Source organism: Fulmarus glacialis, unplaced genomic scaffold, assembly GCF_000690835.1.
Source record: "Fulmarus glacialis isolate BGI_N327 unplaced genomic scaffold, ASM69083v1 Scaffold49631, whole genome shotgun sequence".
Taxonomy (NCBI): Eukaryota; Metazoa; Chordata; class Aves; order Procellariiformes; family Procellariidae; genus Fulmarus; species Fulmarus glacialis.
The window spans coordinates 1-9,807 of NW_009191820.1; the positions used below are offsets into that span (position 1 = coordinate 1).

The following is a 9,807-nucleotide window of genomic DNA, read 5'->3' on the forward strand; positions in this document are numbered from 1 at the left end:
GGGAGGGTCCTGCGCGCCGGCCGCCCGGCAGGCTGACGAACCGGACAGCAGGAGCAGGCAGAGCGACTGGAGACGGCATGCTCGGCGTCCTCCGGCTCCTCCGGTGGTGTTTCCACAGCTTGTGTTGGAAGAGTCCATTTTATTCCGTATTACAGAGAATTGCCATCTGTTCCCTTAACACAGCTATTCTTTTATAACAATTCGGTGTTTTCATAGCACCTTTCCCTCAGATCCTGAACAACTTTCATTTTATCCACCCGCTATCCAAAGATGACACCAACCTCTGAATACAGGTGGAGTGGTGCGTTACACGCTGCTGTGGCAGAAAACATTGCTGCTGCTGCTAAAGTCTGCACAGAAAATGTTAGCGTGCAGATGAAATAACATGTTCTTAATAGTGCACTTACTGCCTTTCATACAACATCTTACAGCATTGGTCTTGAACTATTTTGTATTTACACCACCTATTGCCATGCTTGATGAGAGAAAATAACAAAGCTGGGACTGGAGACACAGAATGCGTAAACCTATGCCTAATACCGGCCTTAGCAAAGGAGTTTGTGTTCTCAGAAACTAGCCAACTGTTCTCAGTAATGGCGAACCCTCGCTCCATTATGTTCCTTTTGTTTTAGGGTAGAAATTCAGAAAGTCAAGAATACTTGCAGAAGGTAAATAATTTTAGTGCCATGATACACATTCAACTTGCTTGACATTCCACCCAAGTTTCTTCATACAGTGTCATTCCAAATTCCTGTATCGCCATGCAGGTGCTCATCATCCTTTGACCCATTAAGAACAGTTGTCACTGCAGTTGCCAGTTTGTGGCTTAAATGTTCAACACTGATATTTTCAGCTGTAATATTTAAAGACATCAGTTATTTCTGCTTTTAAACACCAAAACATCACAGAAGTCACTAAATAGTTTTGAAATAAGTCACCTAGAGTAAGCTGTGAATTCTGCTTTTGATTATACAGTTCTAATCTGCAATAATTAAATGAACTACCAAACAGGCGGAAATACTGTGCAAGTTACATAGTTAATAGTTTAAAGATAAAATGCTTTCCAAAAATTTTAATATGAGTTTTGCCTAGAAAAGAAAGACCAATTTAAAAAAACAGAGAAGAAAGTTTCTCAGAACAAAAAGAAGAAAAAATTAAGTATGTCATTACTTTTAAGCTAATTTAATTAGCGCAAAAGTTTATTTTCTTGAGGTGCCAATTCTGAACATAAAAGGTATAAATAGATATTCAGGGAAATTAAATCCTCCTTAGACAAATAGTTCACGCAATAATGGGCACAACGGACAGGAAGGAATAGGGGGGACGAACAAAAAAATCCCAACAACAAAACAAAAAACCAACTTGTCTGGAATTAATCCAGATAAGCCTTGCCTCTTCATAGCCAGCACCAAACAGTCTTTCCTTCTAAAAACTGCAGGTGATATGGTACTTACTTAACAGAAATCAAAGCGAGGAAAAAAAGGCGACTAAGAAAGGATAAAACCAATGCAAACAGATACAGAGAACATCTCAAGTGTTCTTGAAGAAGTCAGGCCTTGTGGTTGACTATGCAGAAAGTGGAGTTACTTAAAAGATACTTATGTGCTATGAATGCTGTTAACACTGATTTCCTTTTTCTTTGGCACCTTAAGTACTGGAGACAAACTTCAAGTACAACAGCAGCCGAAATTTTTCTATAAAGCTAAAATTACAAGACATCAACAGATTTTTTGGGGGCAAAACAAGTCCTCTTGCGCAGGAATCAAGACCTTAGTACTTACTAAAAACTTTGTCTACTGAATTTTACCTCCATATATGACAGATTATTTAATCCTTGCTGTAACCAAAAACAACATTTGGGTATTCACATTCTGAATAGACAATACTGAAAAAGAACAATACCAAAAAACTCACCAGAGTTTCCTTTGTATGCGATACCGTGCTGACTTAATAAATCTTTAAGTTTTTTTATTTCTTTAGAAAGTTGCTTGTATTCCTAAGAAAGAAAATACATTTAAAATGGCTCTCCCACTCTCCAAATCCATACATAAAATGGGAGTTTATAAAAAATAATGGGTCTGTGCACAGCTGTTACAGCTTTCAACTTAAAAGATCTTAAAGATAAACTGCTTATTCCAAGAACAAGGTGCAAATTTTATAAAAAGATATATTTCTATGTTGCCAAAACAGGAGCCATGTTTTTACTCTCATGCCTGAGAGTAAAAATTAGGAGTGCTTTCTGTAACTATTTTGGATCTATCCTCTAACTAGCATTTTATCATAGCACAAAATTGCATTCTTAAGTTTGCTACAGGACCTTATTTTATTTTATATCATAATGCTACAGTCTGGAAATTTGTCACCTCCTCAACTACTAACTTCATGTTCTCACTTTCAGCATTTCTGTTAACTTACAGAGCCAGGGATTGCTTAGTACTTTTGAGACTCAAACCACATTATCTGTAATCTCGAAGAAGGCACAATTTTTTTCTTGTGTTTTGGTTATTACATGAATCAGGAAAGAGCAAAAGATTAACTATTTAAGATTCTGTGGTTACCAAACAGGCAACTTTACGTCAATTAAGCTATGATGAAGCCAGAAGTAGTAGTACAAATTATTAAATACTGTATTGTTAACTATTGAAAAAAAAAATAGGTGAATATAACAGTACCACATCAAAATGGTGATCTTTATATAAGTATATTCAGCTTAACCACAGTTTATTTGGTTATATTCAGGAATTACTATGTGGTGTTTTTTTCTTTGCTACATTTTCAAATAAAATGACAACAGCAGCTTCCTCTCTGCATTATAATGAATTAATTCCCCTCCATGCTCTTTTTCTGATGTTCAGCTTGCACTCTTTTAGGCTGAGCACACCTTCTACCTCTATTTTCTCCATTTCAATTCTGTTGCAGGACTGTTCATACACATGAAAGTCATTCAGAAATGGACACAGCATAGATCATTCTGCCTTTTGCTTGTGTAACAGCCAACGCATTCTGACACAAGTCTGGGTAATTATCCACAGAGAGAAGTGTCAATACTCCCAAGGCTGGTTACACATTTATTTTCACTAGTAATTCATTCCTGTTTCCAGACTGATATTCCCCAGAAAGAATACTTACAAGGTGTTCATAACCCAAGCGTGTACACTAATTCCTACACCCCCCCCCCGCCATCTTCTTACTGGGCGTTCAGTTGTGCTGGTTTGTTTTTGACTTAAAGGCTAGCATAAAGACATCAAATCACTCTGTATGCAGACTGTTACATATTGAAACCAGAAAAGATAATCCCATGAACAGATTTCAGCTGAACCCAAAGAGTATTTACATAATGCTGTCACACTGATACTGTCATACAGTAAAAAGGTGGCAATTTAATTCCACATTGTAAATACTATGCTCTATACCTTACTGCACTTCTCCACTGTTTCAAATTCCAGACTTATTTTCTTATTCTGTTTCTCAACTTCCTTTTCTTCTGTTGCTTTTAGAAGTCCTGCTTCTTCAAAAATCTCTTTTAGTATTTTTTTGTATCCCTAAAAAAGAAAGTTTCCAAACGACAACAGATCAATCCATGCAACTTTCATCTCTGCTTGTAATTTGCACTGGCTACTCCAATTCCTCAAGCTTCACTGTAGAAAACATTACAATTACCAGTTGATACAGCAGTTACTAAGCACAAAAATTACTATTTGGCAACTGCAGAATAAATGCATCCATTCCAAAAGGAGAAACTGCAGAAGTCACGGGCTATGTGACAGTAATTGTTCTTTACCAAATAGAGTTGGAAGAAATTAACAAACCTGGTCAGTTATTAGTTCATCACACAGAAGCTGCTCTGCTTCATCCCACTTCCTTTGTAGTGCTTCAGTCAGAGTCGGATAAACTGAAAAATGGAAGTCAAACCATGTAAAAACCAACAGCACTGTCCTGCATTAGTTAAATGCTCCTCTAGTAGCATGCAATTGTATTTGTTTTAAGAACTCCATGTTTCTATACAGTACTTAGTCTCTACTGCTTTCAAGAGTTGGGGTTAAACTTAAATTCTGCTTCACATATTCAAAGTTTCTGGAGAATGCCACCGAGCAAAAATTTTTCTCTTATTTCCAGCTAGAAGGCCTCATAGTTGAATGTAATTCTAACTGAGCTCTCCCTTTTTGTAATGTAAGTTAATGAGCAGATACTACAGGGCTGATTCCTATGACCAGTCTAAGAAAAAAGCAAAAAAATCACTCAACTGGGTCTATACTAGCAAAGACAATTTATTTGAGAAATACCTATGTGTTATAATGATTGGGATTGAAAATACACTTTGTAGTATATGTTACACTTAATACTCATTTATAGCAAGTTAGAAACTCAAAGAACCTGCAAATTTACACTCTGAGGTTGGTGTAATATGCCAGCTGCTCCACACGCAAATGATTTTCTAAATCTTACCTAAAAGAGAGTGGGGATGGCACACGAGAGGAGTCTCAAATGTCAGAGAGTAAACACAAGTACTCGGCTCAGACACATAAGCCAATTTATTGCTCTTTCCACAAACAAGATGAACCTAAACATCAGTAAAACCAAAGATGAGCGAAACACCTCCACATGAAACAGGACCAGCATGGATGATCAATTTGCTCTCTTCCAATGTTAGCAGATGCATTTCTGTACATACTGTCATGTCAAAGCTTCCAGTGCTGTCACCCACAGAAAAAGAATCATAGCAAGCACATTTTCAAATTATTTTATCATATGTGAAAATTGCTTCCTCTAACGGGAAATGATCCCCCCACATATCATTGTTCCTTGGACTCCCAGGCACCATATTTCCAGCAAGAATGAGAGTAAAAAGGAGAATGAATAGGACACCCTTTAGAACCTCATCTGACATAAGTCTGATCAATGTGCTAAATAAAAAGAACAATACACATCTAGCCTGTAGAAATTTGTTTTCATCTTTAAACTTGCAGCACCAGCATTTTCTGTCTGTTCAAAACTAAATGCCAGTGAAAGATTTGAATCACAATATCAAAGGTCATACAAGAATAGTAATTCTTTCTGTAGCCCCTACAGGAAATAAAGATGTTAGCAAGGCACCTCCATTACAGTACAGAATATTTTCACCTTGGTAAAGATATTTTGTCCCTCATCCCATCTTCACATTAGTTATTATTCCAACTATATATCCTCCCATTGTATTGTCACCCATCATTGTAATAGCTAAGCATCTTCTACACGAAAGGCAGCCTGTTGTGAACTATATGGTATCTTTAACTCTTCTTCACGATAGCGATCTATGTCACCAGGGAATGTGAGGTTTAATTCATTGTATCTGTAAAACTGTATAACACACTGGAGGTGGAAAAACATTCATGAATAAAAGGATAAAGGACGTGTGCAAATCATGTGCCACACATTGGGCAAGTCTCAGACACCCTTCCTTACCCTTCTAGTTGAATAGTTACTTGGCACAGAGACTGTCTGAATGTGAAAAGGAACATTTTAACCACTCCACAAAATAAGAATTTTTACTTTTGCTTCAAATGTACTCACACCAGAATCTGTTTTTCTTGAGGGTTCCTCTGCCACTCCCATATATTTGATTCCTTCCTTAATTCTCCTTGCATGCCCTCTGCTCTTGTTTTAACACTTTACTTAGCTTCTCAGCACGCTGCTGTTAACTGCCTAATTCTTTTCCCTCCTTTTTCCTGTATGTCCTTAGCACAATAGGCTGGCATCTTGAATTCAACAAATAGCTCTTTTTCTTTACTTTTCCTGACACAAATTACAAAGCACCGTATGTTTCTACAGGAGTGATAATACCAGAATATTCCACTCTATCAAGGAAAAAAAGAGTTAAAAGTAACCAGTGAGAATACATAAGTAAACTTCTCCAGAATTTTATGCTGATTTTAGCTTCCTTTCTCCATCCGTTCACCAAGCTCCTACAGCAATTCATCTTTATGTTTTATATCACATCTTAAATGATGACTTCTTCAAGGTACGAATGTTTTAGTCTGTAGAGTGTCATGAGTGTGTGTGGAGAGTCATGCTGTCTGAATTAGCATAGTCTAGTTATTATACCTTTGTCTGTCTGCTCTTAGTTTCACATGAGTCTCCTTCCCTCATCCACATTCCAACAAATGTGTTGTTGTCAATTTCCCATTCATGCCAGATTCTGAAAAAACAGGACATCATTTTATTTTAAGTTACTGGAAAGAAAAAGGTGAACACTCAAGAAGAAAAACAGGAATACCCTTACACCATGTTCAATTTAACTGTATATACTTCATTTTTGTTGTCTTAGTATTTCCATTTCTTACAGCCAAGACCTTATAAACAGTGTAGTTTGTTATGCAGGCTGCTATAAAGGGCACATCAACATTACTTCGAAAGCACAGTTTTGGATCAGCTTTCAGTTTACAAACCATTTGCACTTACAAATCCATGTTTAAATTCAATAAAATACAGCTTATAGATCAATCCCACAACAAATGATGCTAAGTACCCTCGGGTTGTTTGCAAGATTTTTAGTGCTAGTGAGAGCACCTACAAAAACTAGTCTCTACTTCTGTTAGTCCTAAAGCCAATGATACTCTCAGCATCTTGATGTACCCTTTTCCTCTCACATTGGCTCACTAATTATTGTGCACATAGGAAAAAAAGAGACATCTATATACGAAATATTTAGAAAGGCAGTAATTTTAAAGCAGTGCTCTGGTTTATAATTAAATTTATTTTAGGTTTTATGATTTGGATACTCTGGGGTCTTTGAATACTTTGTGATACTTTTCTGGGTCTACATTGAGTCTTGTATTACCTTTTATTAAATATGTTTAACACAACCACTAGGCATAAAGCACTCATTTCATTTTGTAAGGTTATATTCAGCTCAAAGTGAAAATAGTTAACAGACATGAAATCTTTGTTAATAGGAGCTGTAGTTATACACTATTGAATTTCTCACATGAACATATCACACCTGCAGTTGGCACTGATGATTAATCAGCCTTCAGCTAAAATAGGAGGTTAGTATTTATCAACAAAAAAATCTTAATTTTTCAAGATGGGGTATTTTTATGCATAACGCCTTGGAAACTACAATGACCTAAGCTGACCAACAAAAGAACCTTAATTTTAAAACTGCCTCCTTTTTGACAATCTATAAAATGGTCTTCTAACAACATAGGTAAAAAAGGTCTAAAAGCCTCACCCTAAAATCCCACTATAGGCATTCCATCGAAAAGTCTGCTCATGCTGAGTGACATTATGGAAAGGACAAAACTCATACTTGTACCTTAAAAGAAAAAAAAAAGAAAAGAAAAGAAAAAGAAAATAAGAAATGTTTCAGACTGAAATAGAAAACTAGTTTGTTCCTAACAAATATATATAATCAAATATCCAAATCCATTACTCACGTGGATTCCACAAAACTGAAACACTTGCCAGCAAGCCTAAAGAGATGTGCAGGGCCTAAAAACACCACAAAATTACATCAAGGAAGAATAATGTTTTGGTTAAATTTAAGCAAGTTATTGTGGTGACAAAACTGCAAGGAGTATGTGACAAATTTAGTTTTCTGCCGTACATAAGGAAATTTGTATCTTCCATATGGATTACTGTATGTTCCCAGTAGTGGTATATTGGTTTGCATCATGATCTTTAACATTTTTCATCTTCAATACTCAGTGAAATAGATAAGCCTCTCTCTACGACAGAAGTAAGAAACCGGTATACAAACAAATATTCAGAGGCCAGATCCATAAAAGGACTCATCAATGCAGATCTTGCCAAAAATCTAACATGGAAATCACTAGAACGCTTGCTTGGCAGCTGTCTGTCCCCAAAATCATCCAAACTTCTCAAGTTTATACTAGTAAAGCCCGTTTGCTCAGAATGTCGACAATGCTGCATATTTAAGTTTCACTGAGATTCTCGAACTAGGTATTCCTTTTCACACTTTGCCTTCACGGTCTGATCCAGTTAGTAACCTTTTACTGTCAGACAGGTCAGCAGTTACATTCTACTCTTGCAGAATTGACCATTCGAGCCTTGCTGTCAAAGGAATCCAAGACAGGTAACTTGTCATTCAAAAAAGGGCCAAAAAGTCTGAACTATGCACTACAGGGGTATTTCAGTGTCCCTTGCTTAAGGTAATTTTGCATGGAATGATTAAATATTTGTGAGGAAAAGAGAAGAAAAGAGATTATAAAGCAAATAAAATAAAACCCCATCCTGGGTTCTAATTCCCCACTGTCATGCTCACCTATGTACTTTTTCCAAAGATCTAGACAAGCAATCCTAGAAACAAAGATCAGACCACCAGAAATCATACCCTCTGGAATGCCCTAACCACTGGGATACCGGTTCTCTTTCCCATTTTTCTGACTGTATGATCCTGCATTTCATTCTACAGATTATCACAGGCTTGGCCAAAGGGTTTGACCCTCTACTACATGCAATCTGTGCCTTAGTGATTAGGATGCTCTCCCCACAGAGAAAGAAAAGCAAATTTGAATGTCCCTGAGGAATGCATTAAACTCATGCCTCCATTTCCTGGGCAGATGCTCTAAAAGAGAAATTATAGGAGCTATTACCTCAACTGTCTTGTAAAAGAAAAGAATGGGTAAGGTTTCCATGGTAAAGAAATAATTGTGCAAGACAGGGTTCCATGCCCTAGATTCCAGTTCCACAGACACTCCCAATTTTTGGCTACACATAAGTTCCCACATCCAGGAAAGAAGGATTTGTAGCGTACTGTCCTTTTAACTTTTTTCCTGCTATTTTTGGCATCTTTCCATTCAGTATTCTAACTATTACTGATCCCATTTCTAACTATTTCACTTTTCACATGCAGTACATGCAGAATTTATACATTTGATTTGGGTTTATAAAACATGACAGAAGACATTAAGTGTAATCACGTTCAATGTCACCATACCAAAATGCCTTTCTTGAACCTGAACAAGGTTTAAGTCTGTGCCTAAGGCTAGCAGAGAGACAAGAGTTATTTCCTTTTGCTCACTGTTTGCATCAGTGTGTATTTTATCTGCTCCATAAATGGTCTAGAATTTTTTAGATTCCTGTTTATTTTGCTAAAGTGGAGGATTTATATTGCAGCACCCAGGCTTTGTGTGTGAAACTGAGCCTCTGTGATTTGTTCCAAGACTACTCTTAGGGCTTTCTTCAAAACAATTTTTGAGTACCAAGTACTATCAGATGATGGGATGACTTTTATATGGCAATCTCAAGGATGTCGGAGATTGTTTGAAGAAGAAAAAAGTTTTTAGTAAGGATCAGAAGGACCTGTGACTGGCTCAAAAAACACAGAATAAAACATATGGATAGCACTGTGACAAAAGCAGTCCAAACAGCACTAGGACATGGAACACCAAAGAGGTTAATCTTGGTTTTAACCCTTCAGAAGCACAATAAAATATATTTGCCCATGCTTACTTTTCACGATGCTCATAAAATGACAAGTAAAATTAGTCTTTGCATAAAGTCAAAGTAGACTATTCTGCAAAGGACTGTCACTAAAGGATGAAAACTGTACAAAAAAGGTAACACTTGCATATACCTGATATTGCAGATGGGGACATCTTTGGCTGCAGCCTATTTGTTTGAGGCAAGAATGGGTTATTCAACCTTTCAAAAGAAGGAAAGTTAAACGTTTAAGATTGAGTTACGCACCTGGCTATGGTTACACCCTCCCCTACCCGAGGGTCCCAACACCTACAGCCGCGCGGGGAGCGGCGACCCCTGCCCGCCTGCCCACCAGCGGGGTGGGCAGAAGCGCCCGGCCCGGCC

At 37.2% G+C, this 9,807-nt stretch overlaps 1 protein-coding gene across 1 annotated transcript; it reads right to left on the reverse strand.

The window, feature by feature from the left end:
• Positions 1 to 675: 675 nt before the first annotated feature.
• Positions 676 to 9,640, reverse strand: GNPTG (N-acetylglucosamine-1-phosphate transferase, gamma subunit). Its single transcript, XM_009586821.1, has 9 exons — positions 9,578 to 9,640; positions 7,416 to 7,470; positions 7,211 to 7,294; positions 6,082 to 6,175; positions 4,447 to 4,561; positions 3,810 to 3,892; positions 3,414 to 3,542; positions 1,915 to 1,996; positions 676 to 853 (listed from the first exon to the last, which is right to left on the reverse strand). Exons 1-9 carry the CDS (start codon positions 9,597 to 9,599, stop codon positions 729 to 731), a joined length of 789 nt encoding a protein of 262 aa, XP_009585116.1. The 5' UTR covers positions 9,600 to 9,640; the 3' UTR covers positions 676 to 728.
• Between the last annotated feature and the right edge of the window lie 167 nt (positions 9,641 to 9,807).